The 22821-nt window shown below is 34.6% G+C and overlaps 1 protein-coding gene and 1 long non-coding RNA gene across 4 annotated transcripts; both read right to left on the bottom strand.

The window, feature by feature from the left end:
- Positions 1–2000: 2000 nt before the first annotated feature.
- On the bottom strand, positions 2001–6071 carry LOC110444752 (sulfotransferase 1C3-like). The gene is made up of 5 exons (XM_021489116.1): positions 5789–6071; positions 5418–5527; positions 4157–4334; positions 2409–2484; positions 2001–2127 (listed from the first exon to the last, which is right to left on the bottom strand). Exons 1-5 carry the CDS (start codon positions 6069–6071, stop codon positions 2001–2003), a joined length of 774 nt encoding a protein of 257 aa, XP_021344791.1.
- A 7951-nt stretch (positions 6072–14022) lies between these two features.
- Positions 14023–22558, bottom strand: LOC110444843. Of its 3 annotated transcripts, XR_002462288.1 has the most exons (11): positions 22481–22558; positions 20776–20883; positions 19811–19935; positions 19511–19585; positions 18954–19097; positions 18277–18433; positions 17731–17956; positions 15940–16063; positions 15483–15617; positions 14603–14747; positions 14023–14166 (listed from the first exon to the last, which is right to left on the bottom strand). It is a non-coding gene; the product is annotated as an uncharacterized LOC110444843 (long non-coding RNA). The 3 variants fall into 3 exon arrangements; XR_002462286.1 differs by having other exon boundaries at positions 19511–19935; XR_002462289.1 differs by having other exon boundaries at positions 14603–14699; positions 19511–19935.
- Between the last annotated feature and the right edge of the window lie 263 nt (positions 22559–22821).

Below are 22821 nucleotides of genomic sequence, written 5' to 3'. Positions count from 1 at the left end.
TCTATTCTTAGCGCCACCTCATGATGACATAGGTTTTTAAAGGTCAATAACTGGTCCATTTATTATGGAAACCTGTTACTTGAAATTATTGTTTCTCTCGAATTCACTACACTACGTCTCCGGGACACGAATCAGCATTGCTGTAATTACCAGGTTGCTATGTGGAATCGCAAAGTACGAAATATTTAACTCAGAACTACGACATGTTTAACTCGAAAGCATATTTCAATTGCCACTCAAATGCTTCCTTATATTACCTGTTGATAACGATTAAGGTCACTGAAATCAATATCCTGCACAAATAACATATATGTAGTGACTTGAACGTACAATTTTTATCTATTTCTCAAATCTATTTTTAACCAGTATGAAAATTTGTTATCTGAAGTATACTAGATTGCTGATATTCGGTATTCTAATGTATTGTTGTCTATTTTTAAGTTGATATGCTTTAAATTGATTAAAAAAATTAAGGAACACTACCGTAAGATAAACGAAGCAATCTCGTTACATTTAAATACGCTTTAAAATGTCATCCGCCATATTGATTATTGTTGGTGATTTAGTGAAGGGGTTCTTCACGTCGAGGCAAAGTTATTTAATCCAATACATATACATACAACAATAAACTGTTATTTTACCTTATCAACTGAAGAACATGAATGATGGAGCAACAGACGGTATTTGCTTGACTGCATGTAAACATTCAAAGAGTAAATAAAAATGTCAGAAATAATATTTAAACTTTAAGGTTTCTATGTAACAGTTTATAGTTTTGTTTTCTAAAGTTTGTATTCTAAAAATTGTACAACTACCTGACTACTTTTTTCTCTATTAGTATTGATGATTTTACTAACTTGATATTGACGCTATACAGTAAACAACGGCCCCGGTCGGTACGAAACCTGACCTTAACTAGAAAAGTAGGACAATGCGTAAAACGCGCGAAACGAACGCATTATGACATTAGAAAATTCTCTGCGTCATCTTTTCAGACCTATTTAGATTGACGCTACGGAAATTAAAAGGACAATAAATATGGCTATCATACAGCCGGACCTCATTCAGTATGAACAATGGATGGAATACAGAAAAAGATGATGAATTCTCTTGTTAACAGTGATTGGAATGGAATTGAGGCGAATGCTTCAGATCTCCTAGCGGACAGAGACTCAATATGTAAACTCTAACTTCAATAACACAACTTCAAATTCTACACGGGGTGTTTAGTTGGACGACTGAGTAGTTCGTTGTACCAGACAGTTAAAGGTTTAATTGAAGAGATCAACTATCTAATAATTAACTACTAATATCAGAGTCGGTACTCTATGTTAGAAATTATACCAATTAAAAAATTTCCTTTTTTTTGTCTGCAATTAAAAAAATTAAACTTAAAAATTCTGACCTGTATATTTCATTGAATTATTTATTTAGCTCCACTCTCACATTTCTATTTAATTCTTCCTACATTTTCATTAACTATGATAAACTATGTCAAAATGAAAACATGATTCATCTCTTAAAATCTCATCTTATCATATATATGTACTTATATATGTACATATATATGTAATATAGATACATACATTTATCATTTTCAGCCATCCTGTTTGCCTAATCATACATATAACCACATGTTTATCATATACCCATTTCCATGTTCTTGGTTTTTTGGTTCCTTCCCTAATATAACACATTCCAGGAATTACGTAAAGAAAAATACGGTTTGCTGTAACGATAATGAGTAATCAGAATACGATGCCAATGAACATGTGCTTTTCCAAGATATTTGTTCTATATTTATATTTACGCCAGTGAAATTACGTTAAGCAATATCGAAAAATGATTTGATATTTTCTAATATCTATTTTAACCAATATCAGAATTATCTCTGCATTTCATCGTTCAGATTAAATTAATCACATAAAAAATAGTTTTAACAAATAATGTATTTAACGTAATTTAGTTCCAATTAATTCTTCTACAATAGAAATAGACGACTAGATGTTAAACCTGATCTGCTCCAAGTGGAACAGCAAGATGAACACACCTGCAGTCCTAGGAGCTTCACAGTATTCAGCCACGTGACCTGTGGCATCTGCGGGACTGACTCTGGTAGAGTTTGTGCTAGGACAGCTCAAACATCCAGTTTATGTAAGAGTTCAAAGAATGCGATTGAAATAAAAGATACATTTCAGAAACTACCGTACAGAATATAATGGAACCTATAGTTCCGTCAAATTTCAAATGCCACAATGTGGAAATAAGTACATCTTCTCGATGGAACCGCCACCATACTGCAGTACTTAGATAGAGATACGTGTGTATAAATAAGGTGTACGACAAGACATTTATAAGATAACACTTCGGCAGCTCATTGATATATGAAATCAATGTTAAGTCCTGACAATTTCTCCTGTATCACCGCATCAAATAATTCGTTTTGTGAAACTGTCAATTCGTTCTTCCAGTCACCGACGAATCCTGTGGAAGATAACGAAAAAAATAGTTAATGTTGAAACTTTCTGCATCTTCGAACTGTCTGTACCTTAACGTCAAGATATAGATGGTGTGTTAACTACTCTACTTGGTAAATGCTTTTAAATCAATATTATTTACTGACGAGTTCGTTCAAATATTCTGTGAAACGATCAAATTGTTTCCCGTTACAATTGATTTATTTCTAAAAGAAATACAGTTTTTTAATTCTTTAATACTCATCGGGTTGTATATAATTATATTATTGATCGAGAAAATATTGTAGGACAACCTAGAGTTTTTCTAATTGTTTGCCTCCGGTTAAACAGGGATCCTTTAGGTTTACCATATCACAGCCAATAAATACCAAAACAGCATTAGAAACTGCAGGACTACAGATATGATAAATCCTTTTGAAAAGGAGAAATATACCTTAAAGGACTTTTATAAAAAAAAAAAAAGGAAGATAAAATAAAATAAAATGTAAACAACAACAGTGTTGTGAGTGATTTTTGTTTTAGCGGGGCCAGACCTGGAATCGAACACTTGAGATCGGGTTGTAATACCGTCACTGTAATTAACTGAATTGCCAGCTCACCAGTAGTTCCCTGGTCCAACTGCGCTATAGTTATATCCAAAACTTAATTACGATTCACTAATGTTTTGCTCACATTGGGACAATGATCCTTTAGGACACTCATGCTGTGGTAGCAGTATACAGTAGAAATGGCCCGACTCTTATAAACAAGGCACATGTCGAGGAAATGTAAACACAGCGGATTTACCCTACACAACACATGTATACATGCATATATATTTGTAAACTGCATTACATTTACAATACGTATAAAGTACTGAGAAGTGTATAAACCTCTTTTTTCTATGTATGTCACTTGTGTGAAAACCATGGTTACCACATCAAAAATTACCAAAAAAATGCCAAAAATTGCCATTTTGAACCCAAAATTTGACCCCCGCAACTAGTAATTTTTTTCCTAAGCTCTGTCTGAAATTAAAGATTACCTACCTGCTTGAAGAATTATCTGGGTCCCAGTAAAGTTGTAAAACTTGATTTTCTGCAATTTTGCGTCGTGTGCTGTTGTCAAAATTTTACCTCCTGTAAAGCTAGCTTTCATGTGTACGCACCCTTTCGGATTATGGCCAAAATTTTATTCTCGAACCAAAAAAATCTTCTTTCTTTTTTACAAATGTGAAGCTCACATAGCCCACTTCATCATGCTTATACCAATTTTAGTACAGTTTTATTTTTATATTTTTTTTACTTATCATTATACAGGGGTTAGCCATTTAACAAAAATATCACCCATAGACACAACCCTCTACTGTATACTGCTACCTGTATTTCACAAGGTGGAAAGTATCACTTATCAGGTGAACTGATTTTAGCTTGTCCGTTTAATCTTATAACTTGAAATATGAATATTACTACCACAATTGAATTGCTTGATCGTTATGTCATCATGAGATATATTTATGTTTCTGCTATGAAATGAGTAAAATGATGAAGTCTCTGTTAAAACCAAGAGCTCGCAAAGTATGCAACAAACAAAGGGGTATTACTTCATTAAAGCTTAAGGCGATAATGTGATTCATCTCTTTATCATTGATACGGATATCGCGTTTGATTAAATTACTTCAAGTTTTTCCTATTACTGACCGACCTTTTGTCGACCGTCCTCACACATGTCTGCCCATCGATCAGTTGCCCCAGCCGCTGTTGCGTGGTCCGCCTTCAGTTTATCAAACGTAGTATTTGTCACAACGCTGCGGAGTAAGTCATCGTCGTAATCTATTTCCAGAAATTTAGCAAGCTTCTCAATTTCTCCGTATGTGTCCTGTGGAAGAAATGAAGATCAAAAATGAAATTGTCATTTCTATGTTAAATCTGATTTGAACGTAAACATCAATTCAGGGAAATTGATATAATGTATTTGCTGTTTTTATAGCACTGCCACATGTGTCATAGATACACTTGATGGTGAGCTATTGCACATCATGAGAAGTTTATCTAACATATGTGGAAGTCATACCAGATGGTCTGGAACATCGTGCAGTGTGTAACTTCAATCCTCCCTCCCTTTTCTAAGTCTATGACCCCCGAAGACACAACTATTTACAACCATGGTTCGGGTATCCCCTTGCCAAGCATACACCAATTGCTTGAAAAAAGGGTTGGTCACAGGCACCACTATAACAGGAGAGGTAAAATTCACGGTCAGACCGGAGTTCGAACCCGGGACCTTCCGAAATCTAGACGGACACTATATCAATTGAGCTATCTGGTCGCCGACGATCGACACAATCCAGTTCCGCTACAAGTGTAACGCTTTTATTTTCGTATATTTTATTTATACAAATGCAATTAAGATGTTTCCCCTTGCAACTAGGATGTTTTCCCCTGCAAAATGTCTGGCTGCTGAAAAACACAATCAACTTAAATAGGCATCGATGGAACTGCTAGGGATAATTTTAAACAGTGTTTTATAGAGAATGTTTCACGAGTTCGCAGTCATACAATGGTAGAAGTCTGGCGCGTAGCTACCTATACGTAGGAATGCAGGTGAATCCACTAATTTAACTTTTAAAAATCACTGCTCGCAGCGTATAGAATGTGTCACCAGTAATTCTATAATGCGCATATCAAATCCAATGTTGCAGAATGTCTTTGATCATAGAGTTTGTATATTTGATTGGTAACCCCAGAACCTTTTTTGAGTATCAGTCTATAATAGATATTTCCAACTGATATTTTGTTAAAGAAAAGCTTTTAATCCACACTGCAAAATTTGACGATCTGATATGTTCACTATGTCGTAAATCAATGTTGACGACAAACTTTCTGGGTTAGACGGGAAACATAATGTCGGTGCCTGATTTGGAGTTTTAGCTTAATAGGAAAATATGGAAAGTTTCCCTACCTTTTTCAACTCCTCGTACATAATAGTATGAACTTGCAAAGCTGTATTTGATGTTATTCCGTCTGTCCATTCCTTGGTACAAGTAAACCAGGACCCTCCTGATCCAAAGACTGTCAATCAAAATGCATGGAATTGTGTAATCAAGTGACACTTCGTCTTACTATTTTTAGAATGGCTTTGCCGATAACGATTCATGCTGAACTACTGTATAAACTTAAACATTGAAGTTATTTATAATAGCATGTAATCATTCATCATTAGTTGGAAATTGTGTCTAAAAATTGGTATATTGATAATTTGATTGCTTTGCTATATAGATAAGATGTAATGTGTCAAATATAAAATAATGGTCCTTTTCATATTTTACTTACATTCATTCGAAAGGAATTTTCTCAAAAATCCGTCTGCATTGCCTTTATAGTAACGACTCGACAGTGCATTGTTGAAGTACTTGTAAGAGGCAAAAACGTCCTTCGGATTCCTCACTACATACACAACCTTTCCTACACCACGTTTGATGGATGATGGTAGTATATCATAGGTCAGGTGTGTAACGATGGTCCTGGGGTGATTCAGACTGTCTAGCTTACTTTTGTCATGGAATTCCAATAAACCATGCTCACCATTGTAGCTCATGGTACCGTATCGTAACATAGTGATTATGTTAAAAACCCAGTGTGTTCCTGGAAAAAAAGACACCGAAAGGAATTTAGTGTTTTTGAAAGTTTTTACAGTAAAATAACGTCATGCCTACGATTGAAATGGTTAACGTCATAATAAAGTCATCGCTGATTGGTGTTGTAGCTAACAGGCATCATACCTTTAAATACATTTAGGTTTTTGTATAATAAGGGTGAAATAAGAAATAGATTTGTAATTCACTTCCGGTGTAATAAGAGAAAATCACGTTTCATTTGGATCCGCGTGGAATAACGACAGTAAAATCCTAATTTTGCCAAAAAGAGGTTATGATCCCCCATCTTAAATCCAGAGATCCAAACATTTAAATATCCATTAAGCATACCTCTATGTAATACTCCTTAAAGTGTGAACTTAGTCAGCATGGTAGAGCAAATTTGATAGACCGATATGTCTCAGCCAATGAAAGGGGGGAGGGGCGGGGGCCACGGCAACGTGTAATGTCCGATCGGAGAATAACTCGTGTGAAGATTCAAACTTATCCGGCGATTAATTTCTGGGAAACTCTCGGATTGGAAAAAGCAGGTAAAGAAGTGCGTCCTATTTTTTTTTTGCTTGAGTACATACTAATGAAAGCTTTTCATGATTTACCAACAAATAAAAGAAATGTAGCAGATCAATAATGTTAATGTTTGACGTTTTAACCCGTGTGTTATATCGATATGTAGTATAGCCTTGTTATAGTGACGCAATAACTATAGCTGTTGTCCAGCGTAACCTGTTCATGTACATAATGGATGTCTAATAGACGTTACATGACGTTTGACGTCTTATATTCCGCATATCCACATATCCGCCGACATCTATCCCCAATCTTGTCATCGCCTGCTCCTTTTATTTAAAGCCCTTCTATATGCTGATAGACTTTGAACTACCTGCAGAGGTCCAGCAATATATCTTAGTATAACCTGTGATGAAGTAAGTCACCTGTATGCATGCTTAAGTTTATAAGCGAAGTTTGTGAAACAATACTGTGTGTGTCGATTGTTTTTTTATCTGTTTCAGAATTGCAACTGTAACCTTGTTTGTTTTCTTATTGTTGTTTGTTCTAAATGATCATCAAAATATCACAATCGAACCCTTTTTGATGAATCCTCAGTTGGCTATCTAGGAAAATAACCAAACAAAAACATCACTAATATTTTGTTTGCATGCAGTTTACAAAATCTATTGTGAAATCATAATTGAATAATATTCTGTTTAAATAATTTGAGAACAACAAACCGGATTAAGGGAACGTGCAGAGAAACACATCATCTTCTTTAAAGTCATAGTTCTCCAGCATCTGTAGTTGATCCCTGACATTACCGATAACGTCTGGAAAGAACGGTCTTCCGTTGTATTTCTTATATTTGTAATAGTTCCCCTGTTCATCTGTAACCTCTATGAGTTCCATCTTAATTGCTAGCTGTTCATACGCACGACAATGTATATATAAAACAATATTCGAATACCGATTATTCATAAGCATAATCCAAACACGTGACAGATGCAGCACATGATACGTTTGTGTTATTCATAAAGTCAGGTAGGATGGCGACTGCTTGTTCTAAACATATTAAAGCCCTGGTATAAGAATCCCCGTACCACTGCCAAAAAATGTGACTTGTTTTTTCCCCGGCTTGAGTATTGCTTTGATTAACAATTCCTGAACAGAAAGCCATACATTGCGGGATTTTATGAAAGAAAGACAAATTTTAGATATTTTTTTTTGTTTTTTCAATAACAGTGTTCTGAGTGTGTATTATTTGGCGTGGGTAGACTAGGATTCAAACCCTGGACATCAAACAGTTATACTGTCGCTCTAACTGACCTGGCCCAATAATTTCTTTCTTCAATATTGGGATCGAACATTTGTTTTTCATCATGTTTTCTCGTTGACAATATTGAATGAGAATGTTTTATAGTCGGCTAAGATTTTTAATTTACATAAATATTGTATAGCAATCTGGTGGGACATTATCATATTTCGTAATTATTGCTATGTAACATATACCTATTTCTAAGGCCGAATTTCTAGTGTTCCATTGGGTTTTATCTGTAGATACATGTAATTGTCATGAATCGGGGAATGAAAACAACAAAACAGTTTAATACTAGTCGTGGTTTTTATCTTATTTTTTTAATTTAACAAAATAAAAGAAAAGAAAATGAAATATGAGAAACGGTCAGTTGGTTCTTCCAATCACCAATTATTCCTGTGGATTATAATGGTAACAGTGTTATGACGTCATCAACATCAACGTCATAGTTATTCAACATGTTTGTCAAGATGGATGTGACATAGAGGTCCAGTGACATTTAATCCCTGACGATGGGCTAAGCCCCAAAGCTTGGAAAAGAGTGACTTACAAGTTCTGTTGTATCGCCGAACCAAACAATTCATTTTGTTACATAGTCAAGTTGTTCTCCCAGTCATCAATGATTCCTACAAATAATATTAACTTTTCTTAGATGGATAATGTTAAGGTTTGTATACAGGAGTCGAGTGTGCTTATTCCTGTTATATTTTCAACTACAACATGCATGGCGTAAATAAAATATAAGACAACGCAGTACAGAAAAAAAGTGTAAAAGAATAAACAAATATTACAAATGAATATGAGGACATCGAATCAAAATTACAAGTAGAGGCTGAGAATCAAATTGATGCGGATTTATCCAATTTTGTTATCTTTATAATAACCAAAATATGTTCTGTCCTTTCCGATACACCGGAAGTCGACCTTCCTCAGCCATAACCGTCCAACGTTCAGTAACGACAGCCTCTGTGGCGTGATTTGCTTTCGGTCGATCAAATGAAACATCACAACGTTGCTGAGGAAACTTTCATCTCATTCAACGACCAGAAACTTGGCAAGTCTCCCTATCTCTTCACATAAGATAAACGTAGGTTAGAATTCGTATCCAAATATATTTTCTCATAATTACATATACTATTTAGAATGCAATTCGCAAGTATTGAAAAAATGTCAAAATTACCAATGTTGAACCTACATTAATCTTATGTGAAGAGATAGGGAGACTTCCCATTTATTCCAAATCGCCGTTAACTTGTTCAATTGTTACTTCAAGATAAATGTAATACGTCAATGTCTCGAATCTTATCAGTAATTATCTGTTTCTTCTGAGATGAGGTTTGTTAATGAAGTCAGGCTAATCTAAATATAATTAATTAATTTGGGTATTGTTGAAGGTCAAAAGTTATCATTTAGAACAGTAAAATAGAAAACAACTATATTCCAGAGCATAAAACAATTTAAAACATATATATCTTAGACATATATTGACCTCTTCTAGCTAGAATTTGGTTACTAGTGCATTAAATTTGTAATACAGTTACGCTGGCTACAATAATAACATTTTTTTTAGTTTTACTTTGAAATTTTTATGATTACCTACACAATAAATGATAACGTCCTGGACAGTAAGACGTCAAAAATAACATGACCTCCTAGACCAGACTTCACTACAACATAGATATAACCAACTGTAAGCTATGATAGAGAAGATATGGAACACCTAAGCTGTAGGGTAGTCTGGTATATAGCATCATGGTATTTATGATGCCGTACTTACTATGACGTAACACTATCGAGTTATCATTTGTTATGTGTGTCAAATAGGGTTAGTGCTCCTCAGAAGATATACAGATCAGCTACTGCTATTCATTGCCACAATGTACATGACAAAAAACCCATCCAATTCATATATTTACGTTACAGTAAACTACAATATAAAAAGTTACAACACTTTTTGTAAATGTATTATTTTTGATATTAGTATCGGACAGAAAACCATAAAAAGGAACAGCCAGAACTCCAGCCTGCACACACACTTCAAAGTGTTCAACTTTCGCCGATAAGCTGATTTTGTTGTTCAAAACGAAAAATATTGATCTCTCCAAAACTTGATATTCCTTTCATTTTTGAAAGTTCATATTTGATAACGTTTGGGTTTTTTTCCCCTTTAAACGCCGCAAGTTTTATGTTTCAAAAATTTAATATCTGCACTATTTTAAATCATCGTAACCATCCAGGACACCCGTCGGCAGTAGGCATTGAACTCATTTGAAGTTAAATGTACTGCCGTTGAATATACTATTTGCCAAAAAAAACTGCAATTGCAAATGGTGATAAATTTATGGATGAAGTGCCCTGCGTCATTACAAAGTTCTCTGGGTTTAAGGTGCAAGTTGATGTCACGGGGATTTTACCAAGTCAGACGTTTGGGTGTAAGAAAGTTCGTGACCACGAGGAACCGATTGCGAGTCGGAAGTCAGTATTAAGTGTGACAATGTTATAAATATTTGTATTTAATTTCAAATTTTAAAAAATATAAAAATAAAATTAGTAGAAACGGTACAATGTGTAGTAATATTTGTCATTGTGTGTGAAATCAGTTGACCGGTTGCACGAGATAGTGTATTCATGGTCTAATGGCAGTTGTTTCAAGTTGGTAGATTCATGTACAGAACAAACATCAAGAATGTAAATTTATTTAAAGTCATAGTTCTCCAGCATCTATAGCTGATCCCTGACATTGCCGATAACTTCTAGAAAGAACGGTCTTTCATTGTATTTCTTATACTTATAATAGTTCCCCTGTCCATTTGTCACCTCTATGAGTTCCATAAGTGGCCGCTAAAAAGTACGAGCGATGAGAAAATTGTTCGAACGACAAACACTGAAAATACTGTATGATTAAATAGTTATCATCTATTTACTACTACCTTATATTTTTCTCAATTTAAAAAAGTCAGCTAAACACTATGTTTTCCAAACGACTTCTAAGTCTCTCACCTCTATGAGTTCCATTTTGTTAGTTTAACGTCCTATTAACAGCGGACCTGAAGCCGACTTTATAGCGATATCTCACTTTAATGCCATACCGAAGGCACCAAGCACAACATTCCGCCTGGTCACATTATACTGACACCGGGTGAACCAGTTGTTGCCATTCCCCTTAATGCTGAACGTTAAGCAGGGAATAACAACTTCCATTTTGAAGGACTATGGTAGGTCCCGGCCTGGGGACAAAACCCATTGCCTTCCTCTATGTAACCAAGCAAATAACCAGACAGCAAAGGGTAGTTTTTGGCGGGAAGTTTTTAGATCTGAAAAATATTACGACAGGTGTTCCGCAGGGCCTTTATTATTTCTTGTTTACATAAACGATATTATTATTAATCTAAGATGTAAAGTTAAACTTTTTGCAGACAATACATCTCTTAACATAATAGTGGGCGATCCCAAGGCTAGAAATATGTTGAATAATGATTTTAATACTATTCAAGAATGGGCTGATAAATGGCTGGTAACTTTTAATCCAAACAAAACCGAAAGTTTACTTATTAGTTGTAAAGTTTTGAAACCTGACCATGGTGATCTTTACCTAAATAATAGTGTTATTTCTGAAGTGTCTAGTCACAAAAATCTTGGTGTTTGGTTTTCGTCAAATCATTCATGGCATGTACATATACATCATATGATAGAATCTGATTCAAAACGTCTAAATGTATTAAGAAAATTGAAATAAAACTTGATAGAAGTTCTTTACAAATATTTTCATTTTATCATTTATTAGACCAATTCTGGAATACGCCGGCATAGGGAAAATGCAGAAATATTCATTTCCGTGCAGAACTTTATCGTCAACAGCAGCAGATTTTAATGGCTATTGCATATCGAAATTAGTTTTCCTTTACACCACTGAGGTAACTATTTCTATGTGATTCCCTAGGAATCTTTATCAATCAATTTTCTTTTTATTCTTTACTAAGTAACAGCTCGTTGTCAATGTCTTTTACTACCAATCAAATAATGTAACAGACATTTAAAAATCTTACCCCGATGGTTGAGATTTTTCTGTCTTACTCCTTAAGTGGGGAATGATTAGTTTTCTCCCACATCAAATACAAGTTGTAATTTCAAGAAAAAACAAATGTTGGTTTTATAATTTCAAGCAAATCAGAGTTATCTTCCGTGATCAGTTTTTGTTGACGTGACGTGATTGCATTGTTGACGTGACGGCAATGCATTGTTGACGTCATAACATGCAATTGTTACGACAGGGAAATCCCCCGTCTTTACCCTCGGGTAGGATTATTAAAATCGATATTGTAAAATCAAAGGAAGAACCACTCAGACACTTCCACATTATATTTTTTCAAACCCCTAAGCGGCGCGAAGCGCCGCAAGTGTTTGTTCTCTAAACACTTTGTCCACTTCTTGTGCTTCCCTTTCCATGAAAGCCTTCTGGGAAATTGAGGCCGCATACAATCAAAAAAAATACGGTAGTAAACCCCTGTGATATACTGTTTATTATATTATAATATCATGAATTCTCCATTTGATAAAAACATATATTCAATGAAGTGAAGATATATGAAATATTCTTTATCATCTATATTCTACTTTATACCACCTACCGGTAACATGATACATTCATTATCATTGGTTGTCAGTATGAGAAGAAGTTGAAAACGACTTGAGAAGAACTTAAGAACGAATTTTCAAATTCTCCAGCACTTGGGAACGTATTTTTCTCAAAAAAGAACGTCTGCTCGCGCAAGATGACGTCCACACAAAAGTGATCCGCGTAAGAAAATAGTCTGTCATAAACATATCAATACAAAGTAAAGGAAAAATATTGTGAGAACACCATCTCAGGTGTAAACGTGCATATGAAAAAGCCAATGACGATAGGATTGTTTTCAAAAATATTTTATCTACGTTGTTTTATGGGTCATTGTATTCCTCCTCGCAAGACTTCGAGTGGCCTCTCGATTTAATCCACGTGCTGGCGATGAGAAAATTGTTCTCGCGACAAACACTGAAAATACAGTGTGATAATCTTTAATTCTTCACATTTGAAGTAAAGATATCATCCTAAATATTGTCCAATCAAAACGGCACATTCTAGATCTATACATGCTCTGCGTAGATTTCCAGTTTCAAGTTAAGATGAAGCGACGGCAGATATAGTGGTTGTGTGGTTCCATCTTTGCAGCATACATTATGGTATTTACATTAATACAAACTTTGTATCATTTCTGTTTGGAAATCCTATCATTTAAGATCAGCAAACTGCAGAATTGCAGTGAGGAAACAATTCAAAATTGCGCTCTTAATTGTTGTCAAGTGAGACGTCATTTGAACTTGGCGTCAAAGATTACGCTACAAATTCTCGTGCTTTTCTGATGTAGGAATATTTGCGTAGCACGACGTGAAAAATATAGTAAATAGAAAAAAATACGATATATATATATATATTCCCCTCGTACAAAACGAATATGGGATAACAACAAACAAAAACTAGCGTTGTGGCAAAATGTATCTTCATAGCAGACTCGATAGGCTATAACTTCTTTGACAAGTACATAATATATATTAATGCCATTAATATCCAAAGAATACATTTAAGAGTGCGTGATCTGTTCCTCGTGCTTTTTGGACTGTCAGTAAGTGATATTCATAAAAATATCTGGTGTCCAGCAGCTTTACTGCATTAAATATATTAAATATATTTATACTATTCTATAGTTGTTGTGAACAATGGGCGCTCGTCAGTCAGGAAACTATAGTTTCTGTGCATAATGGGCGCTCGTCAGTCATGCTACTATAGTTTCTGTGTACAGTGGGCGCTCCTCAGTCAGGATACTACAGTTTCTGTGTACAGTAGGCGCTCATCAGTCAGGATTCTACAGTTTCTGTGTACAATAGGCGATATTCAGTCAGGATATTATAGTTTTTGTGTACAATGGGCGCTCGTCAGTCAAGACACTACAGTTTCTGTGTACAATGGACGCTAGTCAGAATGGAAATCCCCCGTCTTTACTCTTAGTCAGGATGATTAAAATCGATATTGTAAGATCAATAAAAAAAGCACCCGGACACTTCCTTATTTTATTTTTTAATTTATATTTATTTACGATGAATATTACAAAACAAATCAAATATTATTCCAACTTTAAATGCTAGATAACAAGGTATCTAATGGTACCGAGAAGCCAGTGGGTCATCTCCTCTGTCGTGTGCCGCCCGTTTGTCTACAATATTGAATTAGGTGAGTAATATTGATATAAACGGATTTAATGCATGCTATAGACATTCAGAAATGTAAAATGTGTACAAGCTAAGACTTGAAGGAGAACCTTCGAAATGCTATTTCTTTCATTATTCAATACACATTCAAACACGCGTTCGGTAACTTTAACTAGGCCATTCCTTCCTTATCCTTATAAAAAGACAATTTTATTTTTTCCTTCTATAAATTTTGATTTTCATTTGGTGGTGATCATTATGATATCCTAAGTATTTTAGATTAAAGTCAGACGCTTGCAGCAGCTTCTTGACGGTCTTACAGAGAGCAGTTTGCAGATGAGGATACATTCTCGTATTTGATTAATAACAATCTTGGCTGTGGATAATTTAATCATCAATTCGCCAGTACAAAAAAAAATCAACTACAATTATATAACTTACTTTGATCTGTTAAAACCTCTTTTGCTGCCGTTATATCCAAAAACATTTTCTCTGCTTTTAGTTTATCGTCTCCTTTGAATTTATCCGGGTGCCATACCTTGGCGAGATTTTATAAACTTTTAATACATCTTCGTAACTTGCAGATCTAAAAACAGACATAATTCGAAAGCTATACAGTCTGATACTGTGTATAAGCAGTATCAAATCTTATATTCATTTTCGCATAAACTCTCTAAAAGAAACGATCCAATGAAAATTATCGGCACCCTTCTTAAACGAGAAATGTTTACGGAGAGTGCCGTTGGTTCTCGATTGCTTCCGAGGTATTATCTCATTAACGGAAAGTGCCGACGATTTCATATTGGCAACAATCGCTAAATCGAGTATTTCGTGAACATTATTCAATAGATATTAAAGTTATATGTAAATCACTCAAATTCACGAATATCATTATTTTTGCGATTGTGATTTCAGCAACCTATTGGCAAGGATTTTAGTTCGCAAAGTGAACACTACTAGTTATCAATCGCTTCGTTGAATGTAACTGAATACTGTTAACGAGATGGTTGACTTATGAGTTAAATGCACAATTTAATAAAAGTGGTAAACATGTCACACTGTCCTCGTTAGTACAATATATACAGTAGAAAATAAATGTGGATCTTTAGATAAACTCGTACTACACCATTGATTATCTATAAAAACATGTGATACACTTATTTGAATGTCATAAAAATGGAATAATTATCTTAAACTTCTTTAAGTTGAAAAATCATATTATATGTATTTTTTATCAGTTATATAGGGATTCATTTTGGAAGCACTGATACAGTATAATGTATTATTATATATGCACATTTATAAATGTTTAGGGACTTACCTATTTAGGCCCAAAATTCTATAATAGTCTTTTTTCTCTCTGATATTTTCAAAAGTTGTTTCGCCTTTTTCAATCCGCCAATCACATGTGTATTAGCTTCGGTTCTCGACTTGATATACAAGTAATCAGTCACCGCTGAAAAAAATATTTTTCTTGAAATAAAAAAGAACTCCGATGCATCAATACCATTAATAATCAAAAACAGGTCGGATCGTGAATTCTTTACGAGGGTTGTATGGTTGACTTTTTTGGCGTGTTTCCTTTTCGAGATTTTAACCTGGACCTAATAAAAACAGTTTGAACCAAACTGAGTTTTTTATAATCAGACATCTAGTAAAGTTACTGTTGGCACAAAAAAAGAGACGCCAAATCAAAAGGAAAGACGCTCTAAACTGCCACACGTAAAAGAGGATACGAACCACGGAAAGTCTCCGAAAGGAAAAATCATTTTATTTACCTTGGTTAAGTTTTTCATTTATAATTTCCATGGCTATGTCTGCTCTGTCGATTCTGACTTGAATGTTATCGGAATTTATCGCAAGGACAAAGTCACAAGCTGCCAAGGCGGTCATCAGGTCCGTCTAATAGAAATAAATCAAATTGAATAATTTGTACAATTCTTAAAATTACAAAACATATACTCATCCAGTTGTACATGTGCGAGCTTACGCTAGGTAGGTATCACATCATTTATACAATATTGATTAAAAAATGATTGAATATTCTGTTTGTTCACAATGACACAGGAAAGGGTTGCCAATTTAACCGGTAGATCACAATGACACAGAAAATATTTATTAGATTAACCGGTAGATCACAATGACACAGAAAGGATTTACTAAACTAACCAGAACATCACAATGACACAGTAAGGATTTACTTAATTAACCGGTACATCACAATGAAACAGGAAGGATTTACTAAACTAACCGGTAGATCACAATGACACAGAAAGGATTTACTAAACTAACCGGTAGATCACAACGACACAGAAAGGATTTACTTAACTCACCGGTAGATCACACTGACACCTGAAGTACTTGCTAAACTAACCGGTAGACCACAATGACACAGTAGGGATTTACTTAATTACCCGGTACATCACAATGAAACAGGAAGGAATTACTAAACTAACCGGTAGATCACAATGACACAGAAAGGATTTACAAAACTAACCAGAACACCACAATGACACAGTAAGGATTTACTAAACTAACCGGTAGATCACAATGACACAGAAAGGATTTACTCAACTCACCGGTAGATCACACTGACACCTGAAGTACTTGCTAAACTAACCGGTACCTCAAAATGAGACATAAAGTAGTTACTAAACTAACCGGTACCTAACAATGACACAGGAAAGAGTTGCAAAACTAACTGGTAGCTCGCCAACACTGACACAGTAAGGGTTTATTCAACTAACCGATAGCTCACACTGACACAAAAAGGGTTAACTAAACTAACCGGTACCTAACACTGACACAGGAAGGATTTACTAAACTAACCGGTAGCTAACACTAACACAGAAAGGATTAACTAAACTAACCGGTACATGTAGCTAACACTGAAACAGAAATGGTTTGCTAAACTAACCGGTAGCTAACACTGACACAGGAAGGATTAACTGAACTAACCGTTAGATCACAATAACACAGAAAGGGTTTTACTAAACTAACAGGTAGATCACACTGTCACAGAAAGTATTTTTTTAAACTAACTGGTAGATCACAATGACACGGGAAGGATTTACTAAACTAACAGGTAGATCACACTGTCACAGAAAGTATTTTTTAAAACTAACTGATAGATCACAATGACACGGGAAGGATTTACTAAACTTACCGGTAGATCACAATGACACAGAAAGGTTTTCTAAACTAACCGGTAGATCACACTGACACAGGAAGGACTTACTAAACTAATCGGTAAATCACACTGACACAGAAAGGACTTACTTAACTAAACGGTAGATCAAATTGACAAAGGAATGGTATACTAAACTAACCGGTAGCTAACACTGACACAGGAAGGATCTACTAAACTAGCCGGTTGATCACAATGACACAGGAAGGACTTGCTTGTCTTACCGGCAGATGACCTCAACACAGGAAGTACTTGCTAAACTGACTGGTAGATCAAACTTTTACATGAAGGACTTACTTAACTGATAGATGACTATTACACAGAGGACTCACTAATCTTACAGGTAGATGATATTGACAGAGGAATGAATTCTTTAACTTACCAGTAGATGACAGTGGCACAGGAAGGAGTTGGCCTTGGAGACGTAGTACTTAACAGTGGATTCTGTTTGAAGTATCTGTTGTGCCTTGCTAACACACTTTGCGTTGCGCATGTCGTTTTTGAATTGAGCAGCAGACTGCATTAGTCTTAACAACGTCTTCGTCTTTTTGTAGTGAACATAACACTCCTTGTGGTCAGGGTCTAGTTTTAAACATTCTTGTATTCGTCTACAAATTAATTTAAAAAATACATATTATATTGAAAAATTTAGAGAAGAAATTATATATAACATAGTGCAAAATATCTTGAAATATATAGATAGCGATTGATGTTTTCCGGTAATGATGACGGACTCGATATATTGTCTGAAATAGCTTGGACCTCTTGAATGACTTCAAATTCAAATATCAAACAATAACCACCAAGACAATTACATATGCATCAAAATTATTTTCAAAAAAGGCTTTTTCCCCGGATTCTATGGAATGACGAAAACACTGAGGTTGCAGTCTACGTGTAAGAATCATTGGGATGTTGAAATACTTACAGCAGCGATAAATCAAACTCAGCTTGAAGTAGGCTGGTGTCTTCAGACGTCGATGTCGAAGGGTGGCCTGGATGTCGGCGATAGCCTTTCCATGCTTGCCTTCATATAAATAACACTCTGCTCGAATCTCTCTCATAATAACATCCCAGGGACAAAACTAGAAAACAATATCTTACAATCAGTAACTTAAAAATTAGGTTGATACAATGGTAATCTAATATTAATCAGATTTCCCGAGGCTGGCTAATAATTATCTAATTATCTGACATTCAAAAATTTGAAATCAGCTAAATCTGAGGAAAGATTAATATGATACAGCGTATATAAGTCAAAAGCGGAATTTGAAATGAATTGGCTGTATTTCTATTGTCTGAAAGTAAAATACAAAATATCTATTATAGTGTCTTAAAAGCAATAACAGTAACTAAGAAGGCATTAAAACAAAATAGAAAAAAAGAATTATCTCCTAGCAGAGGTAAAACCATGCGTTCGTGGACGTTCCTATGTAACATTTGCCACTCTTCATGATTTTCCCCATCATATCCAGGAAAGCATGCAGGTCACCAATGATCTAAGCTAAAGACCTTTTAGCAACACGTAATTCGTAACCGGATCATCATGCAGATTTAAGACCAATACAAAATTGGATAATGAACGCACAATATGGCCTTACTAACCGTTAGTATTTGCTCCAGTGCCTCTCTACAACCGACATAGTCTTTCTGTTTGAATAGCAGTTTAGCAAACGGTATATTCTGTTTTAGGCCGTCGATTTCCTGGACTCTTAGTTTCACTTCTCTGTTGTACGGTTCCCTCTGAAGCTGGTCAAGGAAGAAAAATATAAGATCACTTACAAACAAACAAACAAAGACAAAGAAACTCAATTACTTGTGTATGCACAAAAATAAAATAAAAAGGAACTCATGATTTAATAAGAATAAGTTCGTGTAGTTTATTTAGTGAAAGGAGACAATCTTTTTTAATCCCGGGATATGTATATGTTGTTTTTTATTTTAATAACTGTGAAAAACCATTGATTTAAATTTATCTTCATTTTGAGCTTATGAACTGTATAAAAAAATGAATTTAAAAATGTGTTTTTTAACTATAACATAGCTTGCTACAACTAAATCCTTATGTTTGTCTAACTGTGCATATCAAGTGAAATGTGTAAAATACAGTGTTCAGATATTTTGCATTAATACTTGTAACAAATTCATAAAACAAAACTCACAACCAAGTTGAAGTCATCTCTCGCTGACAGCAAATCTCCAAGCTTCAGATATAAACTTCCTCTTTCCACTAATGCCTGTAAAGAAATTGGCATTATAACAGGTCTTACTATTTCAAAGACAACACAGCTTTTAACAAAGGAAAAACAATAGCCATGAAATAGTATAATAATATGACTTATCCATACCAACAACAACAATTTGAACATTTGTAAACAATTGTGTATCCGACTCAAACTGAAGTCAACGTTACTCTGCCCTCATTTTAGACAATGAAGCCGGTGTTCTTTGAATTTACTCACTTCACTGAAGACCGGATGTAACTCAAAAGCCTTGCTCAGAAACTTCAATGCACTTTTGGAGTCACCCAGGTTAATACAAACCATACCACATCGAAACTGGGACAAATGGTTGGAAGGATTTTCCTCTGAAACAAAAGTTATATGTGAATATAATGATATTCTTATTTAATTTTTACCATATTGAAAAACAATATTACAATGCACAGAACAGAATTATGTTCTGATGTTGCGAATAGTCGCTGAAAGGTGAAAGAAAGAAACACATACGAAAAATATTTTCGAAAAATATGGAAATAAAACATAATCAATATATAATTTGATAATGACACTATATTGTGCGAAATACATGATATATCTCGAGGTTCTTGTTGATTTTAAGTTACTGTTGGATTATATGGAAGACTACACGAGACAATAGACAAAACGAGGACAGGCTGGATTGGATTCATTCTAAAAGTGGTTTAAATCCATAAGGTCATTCAGAAAGAATAACCAGCTTGAAATTCAAAATAAAAGCGAAAAACATGTCTGTATTTCTTGACCCCTATCTCCAAACCTTATTCTAAACTCGGTATGAAATCCAACCTATACATTTCCCAATTTTTCGTAATGACATCTTTACACAGAAATTGCTGGGAGAATCATACCAAATACTCCAGAATAGTCGTCTGCTACACCAACGACATCTGACATGTAAGTATAGGCTAAGTTCGAGTAATGTCATGTCCTCAATGGGAGAATCGGGATAGTGACAACGAAACAAGAAAACACACAAATATACATACTAAAATCAGCCTTTATATTGCACAAGCAAATAGGATATATTCCAATTAGGTCATTATGGCAAACACAAACATCTCTTGAAACCCTGTGTTGTAAGATTGTTTGTTGTTTTAAGGTAACTTTACCACTCATGGTGCACAGAAATCATAGCAGCATATTCATTTGTACAGAGCTGTATTTACCCAATCCACGTTTGTACTGTGCCAGAGCGTCATCCAACTGTCCGGCGGCTTCTAACGACTGTCCTTTCTACATAAACCCATTCTCTTTAGTAGTCGATCCGAACCAACCTATGGTGGAATTCATTTACATGGTATTTAGACAATAGATATGACGTAATGGAATCGTGACGTCAAAAGCAATAGATTTAAAGTCAATAAAGAGACGTTCAATGTTGACGAGTATATGAGAAAATGAGTTTTTTTTTGCAAATATGTGCATCAATTATTGGTAATACCATGAAAAGTGTTCATTTTTGTATGATAATTAAGTTCGAAAAAAATAGTCAAACAATTGACAAGAGGAGTTTTGTCATAATCACAACATGTATATATATACCCGGATCTTTGTGCCTAAATGGTATAAAGTTAACAGTTAAAGCTGTTTGGTATTATACTTGGTAATCATGTACGTAGTGTGTCCAGTCTACTATGATGAACTAATTGAAGAGTAGAGTATGTAATCAGTACCTAACATAACTACAGGACAAACTTGTTTGGAATAAAATATGTATACTGCAGACATATTTTAGAAAGATTATGATAGCGATAGTTTTACACGTAAATGAAAGACTAGGACTGTAAAACATCAGCTTACATTATTGCTTCCCAAATATATTTTTTAATTGTATTGGACATTAGGCATTTGTCATATGTTAAGTTGATATCGATGCAATGGTTCAGAAGGATTTCATAATCAATTCTAACTTGATACTGATATAGTGTACAAAGTATCAAATAACTTTACCGAACTTGTGTTGACAGACATAGCGTTTTTGGATCAAATGAAGAAAATTGTTGCAGTTTGCAATGCTTTCATATATGTTTGGCCCTCTTGTCTCGACCCATTTGAATATTGGTTCCCACTTGAACAACATTGAATCTTTATTTTCTCTCTCGTATATCTAGTAGAAATCGCTGTCATGGTGTTTCCTCAGTATATAATAAAATAAGGCATTAAATCTAGGGTTCAATTGATATTGACACAAACAACTTTTTTATTACCTATGCAAGAGATAATTTCTAAATGTATAAAAATAAATAATAATCCAAGCTTTGACCAGGTCCTTCTGGCTCCCATGCAGTTACATAATGAGTAAAGTGTGTATATCATTAACCGAGCCACTACTCAGAGATAACTGCTATCAACGTTAATGCAAACCCCGGTGACTAAAAAATCCACTAGTAGGGTATAGCATGTAGGGACGACAGAACAAAATAAAAAATGTATAAAAGAAAAAACAAATCAAGTCTGTTTTTGTCTGAGGGAGTTCATTAAGTGTGTAATTTGTTGTAAGTTTCGTCAATTTTTGGTGCCGAATTCAATCGTAATAAGTAGAATTTTTAAACTTCTTTTCTACAGGTATGTGAAATGACATTCTTCAAAATGAGAGCAGGTGAACCAGTGTGGATATCTCCAATTAACCAGAACAGTGGTAAACGTTAACACTATCGTCTATGGAAAATCATTTGGTTCTGCGGTCCCTATACTTGTAAAGATATGGCGCCGGATCAAACAAAAAAAATAAAAAAATAAATTGTCCAAATGTTACGTCATATTCAAATCAGTAATTACAATATTTAAATTAGATTTTACCTCTTTTTTCGCAACGTCAGGAATATAAGTGCGACTAAACAATTCATACATTAAGGATTTTTATACGCCCACCTTCCCTCCTGTTTCCACAGTTTGTTAGATCTACTTGGCTTTCCAACATTTAACTCCTGGCATCGCTGATGAGTCCTAAAAGGACAAAACAGCTGTATAAAGCAGTGTATTTCCTGTATGGCACACTCTATCTAANACTGTCAAACGTTTTTAATTTTAAAAAAGGCATCTTATATGTAACAAAGGGGAAAATGGTAAGTTACATTTGACTAATGCACGAAATTGTATTTGACAAAGAATACCATTGCGTAGGGGAGATAACACTTACATTCACCTGACGGATGTAAGGAAAATGTTTCATCAAAACATAATTAATTTAAAATTCTAAAGAAATGTCATGT

Source organism: Mizuhopecten yessoensis, unplaced genomic scaffold (genome assembly GCF_002113885.1).
Source record: "Mizuhopecten yessoensis strain PY_sf001 unplaced genomic scaffold, ASM211388v2 scaffold2065, whole genome shotgun sequence".
In the NCBI taxonomy this organism is placed as follows: domain Eukaryota; kingdom Metazoa; phylum Mollusca; class Bivalvia; order Pectinida; family Pectinidae; genus Mizuhopecten; species Mizuhopecten yessoensis.
Note: the sequence above shows the minus strand (reverse complement) of the source record. Positions and strands in the feature narration are given on the sequence as shown.

Bases quoted from the DNA above. Each gene is read 5' to 3' on its own strand.
- LOC110444752 (XM_021489116.1), bottom strand. From the start codon at position 6,071: ATGTTACGATACGGTACCATGAGCTACAATGGTGAGCATGGTTTATTG. The intron at 2,485-4,156 runs GTCAGTAATAGG...TATCTTCCACAG, and splicing joins GGACGGTCGACAAAAGGTCG to GATTCGTCGGTGACTGGAAG. The intron at 2,128-2,408 runs GTCAGGACTTAA...GAGCTGTCCTAG, and splicing joins GCGGTGATACAGGAGAAATT to CACAAACTCTACCAGAGTCA.